Raw genomic sequence first — 22595 nt, 5'->3', positions numbered from 1 at the left:
ACTATCTTTATACTGAAGTGCTATTATTTTAGATTTAATATAGCCATCAGTAAAACTGTATTTTCTTATAAAGGCATTTTTATTGTTGTTAGCATTGATGTTTAGAACTGAAATTAATTTCATATATATTTAAGTTCTCTTTTTTTAATCCAAAAAGCTGGGAGTAGAATAATGTGTGCTGTTAACTAAATATAGCTTTGCTGATTCATCTTGTCAGACCATTGCATACTTTTTTCATATGCAAAGCTGGCAGGGAGGGTATTCTATTACAAAAATAATTTTTAAAAAATATTGGAAGAAACCCCAAGGGCCCATGTAGTCCAACCCACTGCCATGGAAAACCCATATCTTCCTAAGAAGCCATCATTCTCTTTGGCTGTGACTCAAACCAGGTTGACTGAGAAATAAAAGACAAGCAGGCCAAGAATTTGGGCGTTCTCCACAGGACATTTATTTATTGTACTTTTTTTGTCTTCCAAATGTCAATATATATGCATTTATTTTTCACAGCGTAGTCGCTCCCAATTCTGTCCCTATGGGGTCCCCACCCCTTCCAGCATAACCCAGGCCTGCTGAGGAAGAGAGGAGGAGGAATGGGCAGCATAATATAGAGCTTTCTGTATGCCCCGATCGATCATGTCTGCTTTCAGAGATTGGGTAAGAAGGCCCACCTTTAGGGGCCAAACTCTCCCCTTTCAAATTCCTTATTCTTGCAGTGAATTGAGGAAGAGGGGGAAGACTGGATCCCAAGAAGCTGGGCAGCAGCAGTGACACCTGCTGCCCAGCTAGAGAACTGCAGCCCCTTTCCTTTTCCCGTTCCCCACAAACACACACCTTTCTCCACCTTATATACGGAAGACGATGTATCAGGGACCCTTACTATCACTGTAACCCCCTGGAAAGGAGTTAACTCAAGCTTCACGTCCCACCTCGAGCCTCTTCCCCAGCAGGTCACACTTCAGGCCCCCATTTGAGTGCTGCCGCCACCGCCTTTAACAATCCTTGGCAAATGGGGTGGAATAGGGAAGGGCATCAGCCTGCAAACTGCCTGGCTCCCTTGTCCCTCCTTGTTGGGAGCGAGGACAGCCTCGGGCCTCTGCCTCCACCCCTATTCCAGCCCCACAAAAATGCATTACTAGCTACCCCCACCATGTTTGTAATGGTTGTCAGCGAGAGACACCCAGAGCCCTGTTTTCCCTCCAAACTGGCATGGGTGTCTCCCCAATCTTTTTTGTCGCGATGCCACATTATTCCTGCCGGGGTTCTTCTTGGAATTCCTTGGCCTCAAGAGAGCAATCAGTACAGAGAGAGAGAGCTGACAAGGGAGAACCGTTTCCCTCCCTCCTTGGGAGAGAAAGGGGAAAGAGTGGGAAAGGAAAGGAGAAGGGTTTGAGGCAGGGAAAGAGATGTACCAAAAATAATGTTAAAAGTCACAAGTCGCTGACATTATAAACAGGCCACAAAAGATGGCAGTTTGTGCTAGACAAGGGAGTTGGAAGGTCTCACTCGGCACGATATCACAAGTACTACATTTGCAAAGTTGAACCAGCTGGTTTGGGGCAAGGATAGAAAAGTAAGGGTACAGAAGAAGGGGGCTGCTTCCCAAACAAATGTACACTGGACTCAAATCTTCCCATCCACGCACATAACATCTCCTAGCCCCACCCCTTCCTTGCCTGCAGTTCGATTCAGACGTTAAGAAAGCAGACACGACAATCATTATTTTACTACAGGGTACAGAAGGAGAGACAGGGATACAATGCACTCATCTAAATATAGCAACCAGGGCCAGGGGAGAAATAAAGTTCTGTTTAGCCCTGTAGATTTAAGAGAAAGGCTCCCCCCACCCCAAGGTAACCCCTCCTCGCCAAATTCCTGTAATTATAAGACGTTCGATCTGGAGAAGTCAATACTCTAATTTCCCCCATCACTTCTGAAAGAAACCAAAGACTTCATTCCCCTCTTTCTTGCCCCTTGACATGCATTCGTGCACACACATACACACTCCAATACCCTACACATAGGCAGTGATTGCAAGGAGAAGTTAATCAGAAAGGTTATTCTGGGAAGTGGAAACAACTGTCCCTTTTCCCATTCTTGAAAGGACATTGTCGTCTCCTTTACAGAAGAGGTGTGGAATGTAACATTGTTTATTACCTTGTTGCACATTTTGTTTAAATAAAAAAGAGGCAGTTTCTTTATAGGACTATACTCATGGCAAGAAAATCAGCTGTCACCACCTTGTTCAGACAGGAAGGCAAGGAGAGGAATTCCTGTTGCAGGAATTTCATACAACGCCACCATATCTGAAGGGGTTTTATAAGGTGTTCAGTGGGTGACTTTCAAGAAGACACAGCACATGGAACAACTCCAGGAATGTTGCAGAAGACTAGAAAGGTTTTCAACTCCCCTTCCTTCACTGCACTGAAGAAGGAAGGGGTTGAAATCAAGGAATATTGGGCAAAGAATCAGGACACCGAAGCCTACAGCCCAGTTGAAAGTCACAGGCAGCAAAGATCAGGTGTTTCCAAAAAGGAAGAGTAGGGAATGAGCAGATGGATCTACACTTCAAGTGAGGGCACTGTTCACCATCAGTATTCAGGTGATAATTTTGGGGAAAGAAGCGAGCTACAGTTTTATTATGCTCTGAAGCAGATAAAAAGCTTCCCTCCATCCCAACTGCCATTGCTTTAGCTGCAGAGGGAGAGAAGAGTCAGCAATATCTGCAGGATTTAATTCCTTCACCCATCACCATGTCCTGATGTATTTAGATTTCAAGCTTGAGGGCAAGGAACTGTCAGAGTAACAATTTGCAAACTGTTCTGAGATCCCTTGTGGCTGAAGAGCAGGATATAAATGCTCTAAATGCATAAAATAAAAAGGGGTAGGGGAGTGTTTAAGAGCCCATTTCACAAGGAAAGGAATTTGGGGTCACAGGGAATTATTGGTCCTTGAAGTTTTGAGTTAGAAGTCAAGACAATGAAAAAAAAACCACTGTCAGAGAAAGAGAGACGTTAGGGGTTGGCAGAAGAGGGGACAGGGATTCCATGACACATGGAAAGTCTAGTAATAAATCTACAAACAGACAAAATATATTATATTATATATTATATATATATATGTATAAATAACAAATCAGGCTATTTACAGGACACCCACACGCAATGCACACACACGCACACACACAAGGAAGGGGAGAACTGGGCAGGAAAGGTAAAGGGGGTGGTGAGGAGGGGCTGGAAGATATGGCTGAGATCTAGAGGAGGGGGGGAATGTTTCGCCCCTCTTGCCTCTCCCGGCCGCTGCTCTTGGATGGGGAATGGCTCCAGGTATCCCACTAGGTGCTGAAGTAAACTGCAAAGAGCAGGGAGAAAGAAAGGGAGAAAAGGACAGTCAGCAACTTCAGGAAGGCCCAGTCATCTTTCAAGAACGTCACGTGGAAGCAATGACAATCAAAAGATACACAGCAGCCCTGCCCTAGGAGGGAGTTCAATGGAAACAAGTTTTTCATCTGTAGAAAAAGCCTCCCGCTGCATTTGCTACCTTGGGTGTTTTTGAAACAATAACAGGGCATTAACTGCTTTGAAAGGAGAGACAAAACAGGAGTTTTCAGGGCAGGTGTTTCTCTAAGCCTTCCCATGTACCTGTGTCCCCATAATCTCATTGCAGCCTGTGTCACTCACCAATGATAACGATCAAGACAATGGCGCATATCACTCCGAGAATTATCATCATCTGAAATTAGAAGGGAAGAAAATAGGAAAGCCATGAGAGGAGGAACTGGTACCAACGTAATATAATTCAATTAATCACTGTTATCAACAACACAAAGGATAGACTGTATACTCAATAAAATCTATTTTAAGAGACAAACTGGAGCTTAACTTTGCTTTGAAGCAATGATTTCATCAACTGAAACCTCTACCTTTTTTGAATTTTGTATTATTTAGCCAACAATTGAGAATCTGTATTGTGATTGTTTTAGAGGTTGTCTTTTTGTCATTCATTTTACAGTTTTCCAGGGAGTAATGGGGGGCAAGGACTTCTGACAACAAACTGCATTAAGCATGTTTGATTAAATACTGTTGAATTCCACATTACCTTTAGGTTCTTCCACCAGTATTTGCGTTTGAGCTTGGCTGCACTCGTTTCAAACTGGGATGCTCCAGCCTGCAGGGCGTCGGCACGGTCATCCAGCTCAGAGAGTTTCTGATCCCTTTCCAGCACCTTGTCCACATTGACTCGCATAATATCCACTACCTGGAGAGGGAAAGCTCAAGGAAGTGAAGAAAATGCAAATTGTCCATTGTCACCCAGTGTGCTTCAATGGCTGAGTGGGGATTCAAACCTTGGTCTCCAGAGTCAGAGTCTAACACTTAAAATCACTACATTGAATTCCTGTATGCTGTAGAAAGCTTCCCCTGTTTCTCATCACAACACAAAGCTCTCTTCTCATATATTCTGACATATCCCATGGTTTTCACTCTTTCAGCGTGGCCATTGTCTGTACTACTTATACTCTACTTATGCTCATGGTTTCCTTGCTATGTTGGAAACCATCCTGAGTCTCTGAGGAGATAGGGTGATATATAAATAAAGTTTTATTACTATATTATTATTCCTCTTTCAAAAGCAACATTTGACAATTTCCCTCTCCTGTCTGTCTAGAACTGGCTGAGTATTTTCATGCCTTTCTGCTTTCCTTTAGTCAAATCCTTCCTCAAAACCTATCTTGTTAGCTCTTTGGCACCAACTGTTAACTCCTCACTATGTCCAATGTAACAAAAATGTCAAAAGGTGGAACAGGCTGGCCCCCTGTAATCCAAGAAAGCAAGACTGACTCTAGAGATAGTCATTGCAAGGAATGGATTTGGGTGCCATTTCCTATCACGTGAGAGCTGTATAGTTGGTAGATGATGGTGTGTTTTGGGACAAGGTGTCATACACTAGCATCACTTGAAGGAAGGTTTACAGCTTTCTACACTAAACAAAGGAATTAGGCCAGTGATTCCCAAAGTGGGCGCTACTGCCCCCTGGTGAGCGCTGCAGTGATCAAGGGGGGCAGTGATGGCACCTATTAGGACACGGGGCGGGGCCAGGGGACGGGCGGTGCCCCTTCCCAAGTGCTGGAGATAGGGCTGAGCACCGGAGGCGCCTGTTAGGACACAGGGGGTGGAGCTAGAGAGGTGGGCATGGCTTCTTCCCAAGAGCCCGTGACAGGGCTGAGCTTCTATACCCCTCCTGAGAGGCCTTTTAGGACTAAAGGGCGGGGCTAGGGGCGGGGCCTCTTTTCAGGAGCGCGAAACAGGGTTGAGTCTCTATATACCTCCCAAGGAGCTTGTTAGAACACAGGGGCGGTGTATAGAGGTTCAGCCCCGTTAGGCACTTGGGAAGAGGCCTCACCCCCTCCTCTAGCCATGCCCCCTGTGTCCTGGCAGGCACTGCAGGACAGGGATAGAAGCTCAGCCTTGCCTCATCCCAGTCCTGGCCTCCCCCTCCCAGCCCTGCATCCTGGACTAGGGGAGCTCGGCCCAGCCCTCTTTAGCAGGAGCCACACCCCCAAGCCATGCCCCCCTTTCCAGGGGGCGCTGAGTAATATTTTTTCTGGAAAGGGGGCGGTAAGCCAAATAAGTTTGGGAACCACTGAATTAGACCAAGGCAGCAATGGTCACAAGATGGTCCTCAGGCAAGATGCAGCCAGTGAATCCCCCATTTTTTTTAAAAAAAATGGATTGGGAGGAATTTCTGCTCCAAAGTCACACAGAAAGTATCCAAAATGAGAAAATATGCCAAAATATTCCCATTTCACCTCCTCAAGTACCCCAGAATTCCACCCTTTCCCAAATACCTGCTTTTCTCTGCAACTCCTCTCAAAATAGCCACAGTCCAAGTTCAACATTTTACACACTCAACCAGTAGAAAGGGGAATAGGCTCGTATCTCAATTAATGAAACATGTATCCTAGAGAAAGTCCCGAATTCAAACCCTGGCTCCTCCAAATGAAAATATCCGATACCATTCAGGGGGCGCAGGTAGCAGCTGACAGTCAAAGCAGACAATAATGGGCCAGATTATATGATGGCCTGACTTGGTATAATGCAGTCATGAGTGGGACCAGCAAAAGAGTCCGCAATGCCATTTACTGATCATCAGTAATCACTCTCACGTCCCTATCTCTATCTCTACAATTCAAGATAGAAAGTGCAACTTTATGGGTAGACGACATGCTTTGGGTCCAGGTTCAACTAACCTGGCATCTCCAATTAAGAAGAGCTGAATAATAAAGAAGGCATGAAACCTTAAGATCCTCTCCCAACAAAATGAAAAAATAAAGGGAGTTTCCTAATATCATCACCAATGTTTTGGAATCTAAGCCAACTTTGTAACAAGATGAGAAGAGTCCTGCTGAATCAAACTGAAGACCTATAAATAGCTCAGTATCCTGCTTCCAATGGGGCCCAAATGCCAGATCTTGGGAAGCTAAACTTGGTCAGCTCTTTTAGCACTAGGATGGGAGACAGTGCTGTAGGCTATATTTCAGAGAAAGAAACTATCAAAACTACCTCTGAGCATTCTTTGTCTAAGAAAGCCTTATGAAAAATCCAGGTAATTACCATAAGATTTGAAGATATATATTCGGTTTCCAGCAGTGATCCATTATTGATTGAATCTATATCCCATCTTTCTCCTGGGTTGAGATCAAGAGTAATGGGATTTATAATTCACTATCTCTTAAGGGTTCCAGGGTGAAGGTTGGCAATTGCAAGGGGACCTTCTCGACTATGCTTAGCACCCACTTCCCCGCCTTCTCACAGGTAAATGTGCCCACTCCTCACCTCATCAACTTGAGCCTGTGTTTGCTGGAGTCTTCTGTTACTGGTGAGGTTGGGGGGTGGAGGAGGAGGGCCTACCCCCTCTCCTCCGGCAGCAGGGGGTGCGGCAGCAGGAGCCGACCTGAAAGAGGGAAAGAGAGAGAGAAGGATGATTTTCCCAATCACTTACAAAATAAAATAGAATTTCCCATGTTACACTTTATAGTTCCTCTTACAAAGCTCTGCACTTTGTAAGGAAAGGAAGAATGTTGAAAAGTCCTAAAAAATCACAACAACCAAAGCAGGAGTGTTCAACTGTATTGTAGCTAGGAGCTACGCCTTTCAAATCTCTTTATATTGGAGAACTGAGGCAGAGAAACCTCACAGACAATCCGAGGCTGCATTTCTCTCCTTCCTGTTCTGTAAGTAGTTGGGTAATATTAATACAATTCCAGCATGTTCAGTTATACCCAAAAAGGAATGTCTTCTGTATCCCACCAGAAAAGTCAACATACTATATGGGATAAGAGCTTTTTCAGGTGTGGCACCAAAATTGTGGAACACTCTTTTCTTAGATGTCTGACTGGCACCAACACTTGTTCCATGTATTTATCTGTTAAAACATTACATCCCACCCTTATATTCATAGATCTCGGAAAGGCTAACAATAAATTTGATTTTAAAAATAACAATACTGGCAGTTGCTGAGTTACAAACATCTGACTTACATCTGACTCATAATTAAGAATGGGGTTGAGATAACAGGAAGTGAGAGAAAGTCTACCTCTAGGAAGGGAAACTCAGTCCTGAAAGAGTTATTGGGGGAAAAACGTGCCTCAACTGAAGCTTTTATCACCAATACTTGTTTCCACAACAATACACATTTTTCAAAATCCAATTTTCACAGGCATAAAAAGTAAAGTGAAATCTTCTGACCAGGGGCACAGATAGCAAAACAAATACCACTGGGGTGTTAACCCTTCCCTATGCTATCCAAAGTTCAGAATATACACACACACACACACACACACACACACACACACACACACCTGTAATTGTATAAGATTATAATATATTAAATAGATTATCAGTGAAAGCCAAGTACAGGCAGTCCCAAGTTACAAGCAAGATAGTGTCTGTCAGTTTGTTCTTAAGTTAAATTTTATGTAGGTTGGAACAGGTACATTTTCAGTGTAACTCCAGCCAAATATACATACAGGTTTTGACTTGGCATCAAAATGATCTCAGTGCTGGTGATGGTTAGGTCTCCAAATAAGGCCCTCCCCCATGCCACTGCCTTCCTCGGACGTTGAGAGAGTGTGATTTGATCGAAGTAATTAAATGGATTTCTATGACTTGAGTGCCAAATTGAACCTTGGGCTCCCAGATTCCTAGTCCAACAATCAAACAATTGCTTCTTGGCCGTATCTTATCAATTAGACTTACAATTAAAGAAACACTGAACAAGAGCTGCACTTACAAGAAATCACATTTTTTACATCAACTACAATACCACAATCTTTGTATAACAAGTTATTTTAAGAGGCAATTTTTTAAGTGTCCTCTCACCTTCCCCTCCCCAGGGGGTCTTGCTGAGCATAGGGGAGCAGAGCTATAAATACAGTGGAGGCGTATGATACAGAGCAGAGCAATAAGAAGGCAGGGATTAAGAGCAAGGGCTCTATATTTAATCCCTGGAAAGCGAGACCTGGGCAGAGTTACACAAACTAAGATTAGCCACAAAACTACCAAAGCCACGCTCTGCAGACATTAGGCAGCTTAAGGCTGGCACTCTGGAAAGACACCAGACTACAACTCCCATAATTCCTGAGACACTGCAGATCAGCATATTGGGAAAAGAGCAGCTTGGATTAAAGCTGACCTGCAGTTCGCAAAAAAGAATTTGATTGGCTGGGACAGATGGAATTCCAAAATCCTGCAGCCAAAGGAGACTAAAATGTCACCGGATGTGAATTACTATGCATTCTGGTCTCATTTGCACAAAAAAAAACCCCAACACTGCATATTCTAAATGTACACCCATCAAAGATATAAAAAGAAGCTGGGATTCTGGGAGATGTCATCTGAAAGACAACTGAAGAATTCAGGTTTCTGGGAGCAGCCCATCTAATTAACTTTCCACATGAATATAAGATATATTGAATCTTAAATCCCATCACTCTTGATCTCAACTCAGGAAAAAAGATGGGGTAATTTACTGATTTGTTTATGTATTACTGTCAGCATTGAATGTTTGCCATTGTATATTTTGTTGGTAGTGGTCTTGTGTCCCTTGGGGGAGATAGGGCAGCCTATAAATAGTTTCATTTCATTTCATCCCAAAGGTATTCTCACTTTCCAATCTGAGAAAGCTAGATTAACAAAAAAGGCTCTTTCACACTACCCAGTTATAGCACCATGATTCCACTTTTACTACCATGGCTACATTATCTGGGGATCTGTAGTTTGGACCCAGTAGATCTGCTTGGCTGAGAACTCTAAATAACCCTCCATAAACTGCATATCCCAATACAGGATGGAGGGAAGGGAGTTAAAGCAGTATCATAGTATTAAAATTTAGACAAAGCAGAAGAACCCCAGGACAGGCAAAATACTTCAAATTCCAAAATGGCAACATAAATTCTTATGCCCTAACATACATATATATTAGCCTGTTTTTTTTTAAACATACACAGTGATGAGTTTTGGTGAAGTGATCATGTGATTTGAAGGGCAAAATTTCCCCTCTTCAAAATTTTAATTTCACATTTAAAAATGTAATTTTACTGCTTACACTTTTGTAACTTTTTTTGTCCTGATACATGTTGTAACTAAAAAGAAATCCACTCAAAGATAGGAATAAAATATTGTCAGAAGATGGCTCAGGTCAGCAGAAACATTATTTAGATTTTTAAAAATCTATAAACAAAACCATAAAAACTATGGAAACAAACCCCAACATTTCCCAACATGATTGCCCCTTGGAGGAGCCAAAATACAATTCAGAAGATGGATGAATGACATATTTATAAGACAGGATAAGAAATTCGCCTCCCCCAAAGCCACATCCCAAGAGGTTCCTATTCTCTGCCTTTGCATCCTTTTAACAAAGACTTTGCAGGGATGGAGGAGAGTGATGTCAGATGAGATCATCCATGGGAGAGGAAAAGCTGTGAGCCAAGCAGAAACTACAAGTGCTTGCAGGGAATGGCACGGAATGAATGAGACAGTTTTAAAAAAATAAAAGCAGTGTTTTAAAGATGAAAATCAAGGCCATGGACCGCAGTTTGGAGGTTAAGGGAAAGATAAACACAGAGACAATGCTTTTTGCTGACCTTTTTTCTCCTACTGCTGCCTCTCCCACCCAAAAATGAACCAAAACATGTCCAGATTACTATTACATATGCTTAAGATGCTGCTTTTTAATTACAGTATTCAATTAAAATCGCCCAGAGCGATTGCTGTTGCTGTTATTTGCCATCAAGTTGGGTGACTTTCGAAGAGATGTCTGTGATCCTATTATCAACTGCACAGCTCAGATCCTGCAAATGCAGAGTTGTATCTTCCTTGATGGAATCAAGCAACTTTTCCTACTGCCTACCAATTTCCCCAAAAGTTTAATAATATATCAATGTTAATTTATGGAAATCCTATGACTGAGAGCACCCCAAGAAAGCTTTCATATCTTGCAAACTCAGAGAGCAGCCAAGGAGTTTATCCATCTGTAATGTGGTCTCCTCCCTTTTTCACTGCTTTCTAATTTCATCAGTCATTTTTAAGGAACCCTGCCATCTTGTAATTTAGGCCTCTAGGCACAATTCAGGCCTTTATTTATCCTTAGATCCTTTTCCATTTTTTTTTTAGCAGTCTGTGGTATTTACAAAACTCTCCTCTAAGACCACTTTTCCAATGAATTGATTTTTTTTCCAATCAGATACTCTTCAATGTCCAGGTTTCACAACCATAAACAGAAATTGGAAATACAATTGGCCTGGATAATTCCGACTTTGGTATTTAGTTATATATTTGGTACAACAATAAGGATGTTATTAGAACAGAATTAATGCTCTTATATAGCACTATGAACAGCACAAGAACACTAATCTCAGTGTTCAAATAACATCCTCGCTGTTTTGCCAAAGGGTATGTGTGACCCACATAAGGTGTACCCACATAAGTTAACACCTGAGCTTTCTACTTTAAAAAATGTAACGCAAGTATCCTCATTTTCATAGATTTAAAGATAAGGATGATAAGGTGTGTAGCCACATAAACCAATGTGGGATTGCAACCTCTATTGTCCCCCATCCTGGTCTTAAAAAGAATTGCAATCCAATAATAATCTGGTTTTAAATCTTGGGTTTAAAATGCCTAAATTTTGACTCAGACCATTAACTCAGGAATGCAGCCAGGAATTCACATAATGAAATTATCTCTCAAATATCTATTATTAAACAAGTAAAGTGTCTCTGCTTGGATCCTCCCCCCCCCCCCCCAAGACCAGCAAGGGATTCCTTCCCCATATCAGCAAGCTTTCTATGTCTAGTGAACATATTTTCTTCTATCAGATCTTGTTTCCCCTATCTCCAGCTTAAGAAAGAATCAGTCGATGTGGTGAAGACCATCTTTATTTCTGCAGAGATGTAGATTGAAAGTCTCAGCATACTGCAAGATAATAGATTATGCAAATAATTTTTTTTTAAAAAATCTATAAACGCTCACCCCTAGTTTTCTAATGTTTCTAAAAAAACACTGAATGATAAATACTGAGCATCAAGCGTACTCAGACTCTTCTGTTTCAGGAAGACATCCATTAAAGACGGCAAAAGGCTCTCCATGTGCTCAGTTTCTCCATCTCTATTGTGCTATCCTTTCTGTTTGAATGTTAACATCAGCCCCAAGACTGAGGCAGGATTTTCAAATAATATGATAGCTATGGCTTAGCAGCTTCACAACACATGATCCAGGGAATGGTCTGCAAATCGAACAAGAAATCAAACCAGGCTGTATGCAAGATTATCACTCAATGTCAGGTAGCAACTCCAGCACACATGTTGTCTAGCATCTTGAGGAGGCATTATGTTAGGTTATGCCACTGGTTTCACTTTTCATATGCTTGCATAAGGAGAGATCCAGCACCCTATTATGCAAGAAAATCATGCTTTGTCCAGAGCTTAATTGGTCAACTTGAAGACTGGTCTGTGGATTCAGCTCTAGCCACTTCTCATTCATCAAGAACAGTCACAGGAATGATCACTGAACAGTCTTGAGAGGGCATTGTAACATGAGTACTGCGTAAATACGCCTACAAAGCTTTACGGTTCACCAGCATTGAAGATGATTTTGGCTTGCATTCTTCCAGAACACTGCTACCTCCTATTTACTTTGAGAAAATAACACTGAACAAAATTCACACATCAAAAACTAGTGGACTTTCAGGCAGATATTGTTTCCCCCAAAATAAGCCCTAGCCTGAAAAAAAGGCCTAGCATGATTTTTCAGGATTTTGTGGATGTTCAAAATATAAGCATTGCTTCAAAAATAAGCCCTAGTTACAGTTCATGAAAAGTCACTTTGGAAAAATAAGACATCCCCTGAAAAAAGGCCATAATGCATCTTTTGGAGCAAAAACTAAATATAAGACCTTGTCTTATTTTTGGGGAAACAGGGTGTTTACAAGAAGCACAATTTTAAGAAGACAGCATCTCATTTAACACAGATAAAGTAAACCTGAATATATACCACAGAGCAGTTCTGAAATCATGTTGCGATCCAACTAAATATGATTGTGTAGATTTTTATAGTTCTGGCAAAGTGGTAAACAGCTCAGGTTGCAAGGAATCACAGACTGAGGTAAAAGATAGAAACCTCCTAGTAAATGAGAACTGCCCTTCAAAGCTTGCTTTTCTTTTTGCTTCAAAATATACTTTTCTGTTTTGTGCTAGAAAGAAGACACTCTGCAAAGTGTAAGACATCTACTGCCTGTTTAGAGAAATGCTTGTAATTCCATGTTACCAAGTCCTCACAATTGGGGAGAAAATGCAGGTTAACATGTTTAGTCACACCCAGCAGCATTCACTTCTTTCAACACAGGATCTGTATTTTGAATATGAACTTTCTGTTCATTTAATATTTATGTCTTTGAAAATCCCTGAAGTTCACATTAAAGAACTAATAGCCAAAGTTAAATTTCCTGATGACTTCTGCCCCCTTTTCCTCATGCCATCCTATTATTCAGAGAGATAGAACAAATGGCATCTAATATATCTGCCTAGTTAGGTGTCTGAGCAACACACGAGACTTAGCGTTGTATATACTGTATTATTATAGACAGGAGACAAATGCAGCCATGGCCATGTAGTTTTATGTAGTTTTCAGCCCACATATCTGTGGAAAGGTGCAGAGAAATAAAAAAGGGGGGCATATTTCTGCACTACAGCATTACAGGCTTTTGCGTGGAGAACGTCAGTGATTTGCTCTGTGGCACCTCTTGATGAACAAAGATCAGGGAGAAGGTGACAGGGGAAAACTTCTCAAACCCGTCAAGATCCTATCAGAACAGGCTTCAGCTGTCTGATGTAGAGGACTGGCAATCTCATTCCAACCCATGTATCAGGGATCAATGCCACATATGTGCCCAGTAATTACAATTGCTCCTCCAGGGACAGAGAACTAATGTCTCATGGACCAACACTGATCCTCAGGTAGCTCTGTAATAGGCAACAATAGAACTTGACCTGATTCATAATGTAGCTTAAGACCAGAAATCTTAATTTATTGGACCACTTTTTTCAGCATCCAGAAACCATGCTGACTGGAAGATTCTTTATGGCTCACAGTCCAAAATAGTAACCTTTACAAGCTCCTCAGGGGGAACCTCACAATTCATCTTGATAAGAAATGATGTACTGGAAGATGTGGCAGGACCAAGAACCTCTTAAAACCAGCTGCTGATAAATACAAGGAATTCCTTCCTCAGTTGAGAGTTTGGGATTCCCAAACAAAGGCCTATAGCCCAGATGCAGCCCCCCAAGGTCATTTACTCCTCCCTCACCATAAACATTAGATTTAGGGTCACCTTCAGTCTGAAACAACTTGAAGGCACACAAGAACAATCCTAATTAATTTAATTCTCTTATCAGCAAAAAGCAAGACCACACTTCCCATTGAAATACTAGTAAGTTCTCGTTGGTTAAAACTGTTCTTCATTTAAAATACTGTGTTACTCTTTTATGGTTTTTGTACTACAAATAAGGTAAGTGCAGTGTGCATGGAAATTTGTTCATGTTTTTTTCAAACTATACTCCGGCTCAACAGTGAACTATCCCTCTGCTTTAAATATTTGAGGATCCCTGCTATAAATGTATCAGACTGCAGTTCCCTCATCATCCTCAGCTACCAAGGGAATGTTGCGCTGCAATTTTAGTAGAGGTAAGAATTAAGGTTGAAGGACATAGTGCTAAAATTTGGGGAGCTTCATAACTGGTCTTACAGGAAGAGAGAAGGCATGATTTGGGAAAGGAAAGACAAGCAAGAGTGGGTATTCAGTAGCTTTCCTACGGCAAGCAGCAGTATCTCCCAGACAAGCCAGACTACATGTGTGAGCTAATTTCCAGAGGTATTGCTGTCATTGTGTCTCGGTATAAAAAAGAAAGAAAAAAATTACTTCACCGTAAACTTCAATGAATTTCATGCTCCAATCCAGACCAGAAAGCTTAATGCTGAAACAAACTGATCAGTCTTAAACGATGTAACACAAATTCCATCTATTATCAACTGATAACTCTTCAGGGTTCTCTGCAAGGCTGAGAGATCTCACAAACATAGCTTCACACCACAAAAAGAACGTGACTTGAATTATCTTCTGCCCATCCCTTTGTTCAGGAAGAGGCAAGGTCACAGAAAGGCATGGGAGGAGGAACAGCGAGGAAGAGTCTAGAGCTTTATTTGTTTACCAACTGCTTTAGAACAAAAGACTGTGTTTGTTTTAGGCCTTGCATGCGCCCCCCCCCCCCCAATTGTGTAGATTATGCTGTTTGCTGTTTTATACAATTAAAGATATGTCATCCACAGCCTTGGAAATGAATACTCATGACTGCATTCAGTAGCAGGCAAGGTGGTAAAAATTCTTGGGGACTAATCACTTTGGCAAGCTTATTTGCCTGGCTTTTATGGATACAGTAAGTAGAAGAATATCTCAGTTTATATTCAATACCTCTGTTTATATTTAATTCCCTTCCTAGAATCACCAAAGAGAAGCAAAACCATCATTCATGCTCCTTTTCCAAATGACTTCCTGGCTAAAAGAAACCAGACTGTTTCCAAGAAATAATGGGGTTAATGAACTGAAAGCCAAGAGAATAAATCAAAGGGTTCTGCTGAAACTAGAGGGAATTATTTGATTCATGGACTAAACTGCTTTTCTTTATTTAATCCAACACGATCCATACATATGCCAAGGAAATTCCTAAGCTAATTCAAATACTAGGATGGGGAAAATATTCTGAATTCTTAGCATCAGAAATGTCAGCATTCTCTGGTTGCTATGACTCCTGTACTTTTGATTTATTATTATTATTTTTTTAAAAACGTGATGACTTTCTGCTGCAAGGACAGAGCAGCCATTTTAGACTGGCAATATAATTACTTCCCTCCATCTAGACGCTATCCTCCTATTGATGCAGCTTAGAACTGCACTGGCTTTTTTAGATGCTGCATCACACTGTTGATTCGTGTTCAGTATATGGTCTACTAAGGCTACTAACACCCTTCTACAGGAAACAAGCAAATGTTCAGGAAGGGAATGTACAATTGTACAACAGTACCTCACTTGGATACCAACATCTGTGTACACTCAAGTACAATTATGTACAATTGCTCAGTAAAATGACATTTCTTATATAAAATGTCAAATACAAAAATTGTGTGTGTGTGTGGGGGGGGGGTTTCTTAGGGAGGAATATTTTCAAACCATGGATTGTTGAATCAATGGACATAAAGAATCAACTGGATGTGCAGAAGACAGAGCAGAAGGGAAAGGGATGAAAAATACAATGCTAAAATACAATGGTCCCTTAGTATCTACTGGGGTTTGGTTCCAGGATCACCTTTGGATACCTAATGTCTCTATATACATTGGCATAGCAAAGTGGTATCCCTTACATAAAATAGCAATGCTATACCAGCCTTCTCCAACTTCACATTCTCCAGAAAATGAATTACAATTCATTATCATCCCTACCCAGCTTTATCAATGGAGTGGAGGAGATAGGGCTTGTAGTTCAATACCTGAAAAGTACCCAGCTCAAGAAAATGTCTCCAGGACAAACAATAATATTGGGGTAATTTTCCAATCAAGCAGGAAAATCAGATCAATATGTATGATTTTAAAAAGTAGATTTTAGTAAGCTTACAGGCAAAACTGGGTTAAGTAGTTGAAAGCAGATGGATTTTTATAGATTAAAAAATATCTTACATTTTGGAGGCATGATTTGTACAAATACTAGTTCAGAAAAGATTACACAAACAAGAATATTAAACATAGTTTTAAAACCAATACAAGCTTATTCTTGATTCCAAAAGGAATTTGGCTGCTTCTTCAAATCTTCCTAACAGGATGAAGCAGTTGTTTTGTATGACAAGGTCACAACAGTCCCACAATGAAGAGGGGGCACACTTCTCCCCAAGACACAGGATTTCTTCCTTGTATTACTGGTAAATTGAATACTTAAAATATTTATCTTCTGCTATCCTAACAGCCCCAGTGGCGAAGTGCGTTAAAGCGCTGAGCTGCTGAACTTGCAGACCGAAAGGTCCCAGGTTCAAACCCTGGAAGCGGCGTGAGCAGCCGCTGTTAGCTCCAGCTCCTGCCAACCTAGCAGTTCGAAAACATGCCAATATGAGTAGATCAATAGGTACCGCTCTGGTGGGAAGGTAACAGCGCTCCATGCAGTCATGCCGGCCACATGACCTTGGAGGTGTCTACGGACAACGCCGACTCTTGGGCTTAGAAATGGTGATGAGCACCAACCCCCAGAGTCAGACATGACTGGACTTAACGTCAGGGGAAACCTTTACCTATCCTAACATTTCAAGCAAGTAAAAGCATTTAGCTAGATTTTGCCATGTTACTATCTCAAAATTAGGCACCCTTCAAGAGTAAAAAAAATCTCACTGATCCCCTATGCATTCTTCACCCTGAAAGTAAACCAAGAATAAACAATGCAACTGAGCATATGCAGAATACATTCTACATCCCACTAAGTATACTGTAGCATTTCTTTACTGGAGAGGGCAAAGCTCTCACCCTTACTCCTTTTTTCTATTTTTTTAACCGAAAGCCTTTCCTCTATTAGCTGTATTTCCTCCTTCATAAGATGCACCATTGTCTTCAACCCCCTATATTCCCCTAGCGCATCCACCACTTGACAATATTTTGGTGGTGGGATCTGTATTATAAATTTTTAAAAGACTTTAAGGGACACACAAATATCTTGCCATCTACCTGACAGCACATAAAAATATAGTCTCAGCCAAGCTAAACGGGCCGGCAGAAGCTTGGATAAGCGAATATCTTGGATAATAAAGAGAGATTAAGGAAAAGCTTATTAAACATCAAATTAGGTTATGATTTTATAAATTAAGCACCAAAACATCATGTTATACAACAAATTTGACAGAAAACGTAGTTCAATATGCAGTAATGTTATGTTGTAATTACTGTATTTACGAATTTAGCACCAAAATATCACAATATATTGAAACATTGACTACAAAAATGGCTTGGATAATCCAGAGGCTTGGATAAGCGAGACTTGGATAAGTGAGACTCTACTGTATTTCCATTCAGGCAGGCCACATCAAGCAACTGCCTTGTTATAGATAAAATTTTAAACAGATGTGCTGCAGGAGTTTTTAATATTTCCCTTCCTTATGAATACAGGATGTTAAACGGTTTTAATTTCATGAGGTTAATTTCATGGCTTGGATAATCCAGAGGCTTGGATAAGCGAGACTTGGATAAGTGAGACTCTACTGTATTTCCATTCAGGCAGGCCACATCAAGCAACTGCCTTGTTATAGATAAAATTTTAAACAGATGTGCTGCAGGAGTTTTTAATATTTCCCTTCCTTATGAATACAGGATGTTAAACGGTTTTAATTTCATGAGGTTTTCTCCCCAGATTTATTTGGTGCCCTACTTTTCTCCTATATGAGAGCCAAAGCAACAATTTATCAAGAATTGATTTAATCTGCATTATGTCTAAGAGCACATCTATACTGTAATTTAATGCAGCATGACACCCCCCTGTAATTTAATTACACCCCCTGTAATTTAATGCAGCATGATGGCCACAACTCAATACTATGGAATCCTGGGAGCTATAGTCTGATGAGGCACCACCTTGTGAAACTACAACTCCCAGGAGACCACAGCATTTAGCAATGCCAGTTAAAGTGGGGCCAAATTACATCCATTCTACAGATGCATCCTTAAGTTACACATACAGTAGAGTCTCATTTATCTTAGCTAAATGGGCCGGCAGAAATTTGGATAAGCGAATATCTTGGATAATGAGGGATTAAGGAAAAGCCTATTAAATATCAAATTAGGTTATGATTTTACAAATTAAGCACCAAAACATCATGTTTTACAACAAATTTGACAGAAAAGCAGTTGAATACACAGTAATGTTATGTTGTAATTACGGTGTTTACAAATTTAGCACCAAAATATCATGATATATTGAAAAAAATTGACTACAAAAATGGCTTGGATAATCCAGAAACTTGGATAAGCAAGGCTTGGATAAATGAGGCTCTACTGTAAACAGGAACCTTTTTTCATTACACAGAAGGTGGTTGTGAATCCCAGCATTTGAATGGAAAATGGGATATATGGTAAATCAAATAAACATGAACCCAAGTCTAATAATCCTTTTTGTTCCTCCAATCTCCTTTCTCTCTGATTGATCTACTCATATGAGTTTTTATTTTTCTCCTATTAGTTCCATAATCTCCCTGTCTGTAAATGCAACTTTGACTCCTTCCTCACCACCACACCACACCATTTCCCATCCTCTTGCATTTCATTACATTTTCCTAGTACAAGGGCTCCAGAAAAGAGAAAAAATGGGAGGAAAACATTTTCACAACCCTCACTTCTACATCCATCGCAGTATCTCCAGCTGGTCCCCCCTCCCCCAAAGCTACCATTGACCATCATTCTCCTTTGATCACCTCCTTGCAGAAAAACAAAATACCCACAAAGGAGAAAACTGCAAAGGTTGAATGGAAATCAAGGCTGTCAGAGCGCCGGAGGAGAGAAAAACACAGATATTTTTAGCGTCATCCATCTGCCTGCCTGCTTGCGTGTTAGCAAAATCTAAAAATACTCCATGGGGGGGAAAAGGGGAAGAACATCCGCCTTAAAAATGCCCCCCTCCAAACCCTTTTTCAGATTCAATGGGGTTACCAAAAGAAAGAAAAAAGAAATGGTCAAGAGTAGACCGCTAGACATCTTTATCTTTTGCTTTTCATGGCTTCTTTTTTGCATTATACCAGTCCAACCATCAGGCTTTTTGACTTTGACAGCTGGAGGAGTGAAGTCAACACCAGAACCCCCTCCTTTAAAAAAAAACATATTAAAATGGAGACATGGGGGATTTCTCTTTATCTTGCTGGTTGGTTTCTTTTTTAATCCTTTTTATGCAGATGAGAGGAATCTGTGAAATCACCTTCCACACAGGTGTTTTTATGGACAGAAGGAGAAGAGATGCTGAAAAAAGCATGTAAAAAAGGCCTTTCATACTGAAATTTGGTGGGTTTTTTTGGGAGGAGGGAAGAGACATATGTATTATTTCTTTTATTGATTTGCTTTATTTTGATCCCGCCTTTCTCCCTCCTGATATAGGGACTCAAGGCGGCGAACAGCAAGCATGGCAAAATACCAGTAATGCATTAAAATACATATATAAAATACTAAAAGCAATGAAGTTATGGTATGAATATTAAAATATTAAAATATATTTAAAACCACACATACAAAGGCTCTCATTGCTACATCATGGCTGAGTGAAGGATAAGGAGGGGAAACATACAAAATGACCTCATTTATTCCCGATTGTGTTAAGGGAAATGCAATACTTCAAAGAGCTATTTGTTTTATTTTTCTCTGTTTACTACATTTGCGACAATTTCCCAGGGAAGGAATTGGAGAAATGCAATCTTTGAAAGAGCCATTTGTTTGTAGTTCACATTTTTCTACATTTTCCCAGGAAAATAAAGGAAGAAAACAAGACAACCTTCCAAATGAGAGATTTCTTTCTCACATTTTTCCAGGTAAGAAATGGGAGGCAATGTAATGTCTGAATGGTTTGTTTCCTTTTCACATTTTTTAGGCAAAGAAAGGAAGAAAAAATGAACATGATAGGAAATATGATATCCCCTTCCCATTAGCATGTTGATTTGCTAGGATAGTGTTTATATTTGATTTAAAAGAGGTCTTCATTCAATAATCTCCCTCTTTGAATTTTAAGTGAGATATCACATTTAATTTGGAGAAAAGGGGGTCTTCATTTATGAGACAGAGATCATATCTAATCAGGAAAAGGATGGGGGGTCTAATCCAAGAATTCTATTTGTTTTTTTTAATCATATTTAATTTGGAGAAAAGGAGATCTTAATTCAAGAACCCCCTTTCCTTTTAAAGAGGAAACTAATTGAATTTAATCTGGAAAAGCATGGGGTTTTTGGGTTGCTGTGAGTTTTCTGGGCTGTATGGCCATGTTCACCCACACCTATGGCAGGAATCCTCAGAGGTTGTGAGGCTTGGCGTCTTAATTCAATCATTCTCTTCACTTTCAACGAAAAAAATCATATTTATTTGGAGAAAAGAGCCTTCATGGAAAAAATATGATTTTCCTCTTAAAAAGTGGATTCTTGCATGAAGACTCATGTCCCCAAATAAATATTATTTTCTTCTTAAAAATGGATTCTTGCATGAAGGCTCCTCTTATCTCCAAATAAATATGATTTTTCTCTTAAAAAGCAAAGGGGATTCTTGCTCTTGTCCCCAAATAAATATGGTTTTTAAAAAGCAAAGGAGATTATTTGGGGACAGGAGCCTTCATGCAAGAATCCACTTTGCTTTTCAAGAGAAAAAAATATATTAATTTGGAGGAGTCTTATTAAGAGTTGCCTTCATGCAAGAATCTACTTTTCACGCGGAAAATCATATTTATTTAAAGAAGGGAGCCTTCATGCAATAATCCCCCTTGTTTTGTAAGAGAAAAATCATATTTATTTGGAGAAAAGGAGCATTCATGCAAGTTGTTTTATGGAAAAAATACCCAGATTTTAATCCCCTTCATTTTTAAGACAACCTCGGGATCAGTGAAATGTTAAAATGTTTTATGTTTATGTTTGATGATCTACAGTTTTTAATGGTTTGATTTATAGTCATATATGTAACTGTGTGATATATTGTTTTTATTGCATGTGAGGCACTGAATTTTGCCACTGATTTGATGTGAACCGGTTTGAGTTCCCTCATATTTATAAATAATATAAATATAAATAAACAAATAAATAAAAACCATATTTATTTGGAGAGAAGAGGAGCCTTCATGCAAGAATCCACTTTTCAAGAGGAAAATCATATTTATTTGGGGACAGGAGCCTTCATGTCCCCATGAAAATCAAATATGATTTTTAAAAATCGTATTTATTTGGAGAAAAGAGGTGCCTTCATTCAAGAACGCACTTTTGAGGAAAATCATATTTATTTGGGGACAGAAGCCTTCATGCAAGAATCCCCTTAGTTTTTAAAAATCATATTTCTTTGGAGAAAGGAGCCTTCATGCAAGAGCCCACTTTTCAGGAGGAAAATCATTATCTCTTTGGGGAAAGGAGGCGCCTTCGCTGATGAACCCCCTCCTCTTGGAAAGAGAGGAGCCATGTTTAACCTGGAGAAGGAGAGAGATGCTCTGAACGTGTGGAAGGAGCGGGGCTTCGCTCCCGACCCCGCTGTTGGGGTTCCAAGGAGGCGCCCCATCTCCTCCCGAGGCCTCTTTCGCCCAGAGCCAAGCGCAGCCCTCCTTCCCTGCGTGGGCGGGGGGTGAAAAACAAGGGCGCGAACAGAAAGGGCAAAACCCACGCCGAATGGAGGACATATACATGTCTCTACCCTTCTTTGTGGTTCTTTCACTGCGTTTCCCCCGCTTACTTACATCTCGGGAGGCGCGAGGTGGGGCTCGAGGCGGTGCGGGGCTGGCGGGCGGCTCGTCGGCTGGGCTCTCGCTGCCTGAATGCCTGGCTGCGGATCGCCTTGGCTTCTGAGGCAGCAAGATGGCGGCGGGGCTGGCTCTACATCCGGGCACTCCGAGAAGGGGGGCGAGAGGAGGAGAGAGGAAACAGCTGAGGGAAAGGAAGGCCTGAAGAGGCCTCGGCCGCCATCTTGGCTCATCTTCCCCACTGTTTCATTATTATTGTTCATGATTATTTCCCCTCAAGATCTTGTTTCAAATGGATTCCATTGCCTCTTTCATTGCCTCTTCCATGTCTATCTTAAGGCACAGAACGAGGCAAGAGAGATTTTAAAAAGCACAGAAAAGATGAGGGACTTGGCTGCTTATGCCACAGAGCTTTTATTTTCATAGAATCAGAATAATAAGAGTTGGAAGAGACCTCATGGGCCAATCCCCTGCCCATGCAGGAAAAGCACAATCCATGTGATCGAGGTGACCACCCTCCCCCCCAGGACTTTGTAAAAGATAGTTCAAA

The 22595-nt window shown here is 40.7% G+C and overlaps 1 protein-coding gene across 1 annotated transcript; it reads right to left on the bottom strand.

Moving 5' to 3' along the window:
* Nucleotides 1–427: 427 nt before the first annotated feature.
* Nucleotides 428–22293, bottom strand: LOC100556857 (vesicle-associated membrane protein 2). The gene is made up of 5 exons (XM_003226670.4): nt 22043–22293; nt 6837–6954; nt 4102–4260; nt 3684–3735; nt 428–3354 (listed from the first exon to the last, which is right to left on the bottom strand). Exons 1-5 carry the CDS (start codon nt 22276–22278, stop codon nt 3338–3340), a joined length of 582 nt encoding a protein of 193 aa, XP_003226718.3. The 5' UTR covers nt 22279–22293; the 3' UTR covers nt 428–3337.
* Nucleotides 22294–22595: the final 302 nt, after the last annotated feature.

The sequence above is a fragment of the Anolis carolinensis genome, chromosome 6 (genome assembly GCF_035594765.1).
Source record: "Anolis carolinensis isolate JA03-04 chromosome 6, rAnoCar3.1.pri, whole genome shotgun sequence".
NCBI lineage: Eukaryota > Metazoa > Chordata > Lepidosauria > Squamata > Dactyloidae > Anolis > Anolis carolinensis.
Note: the sequence above shows the minus strand (reverse complement) of the source record. Positions and strands in the feature narration are given on the sequence as shown.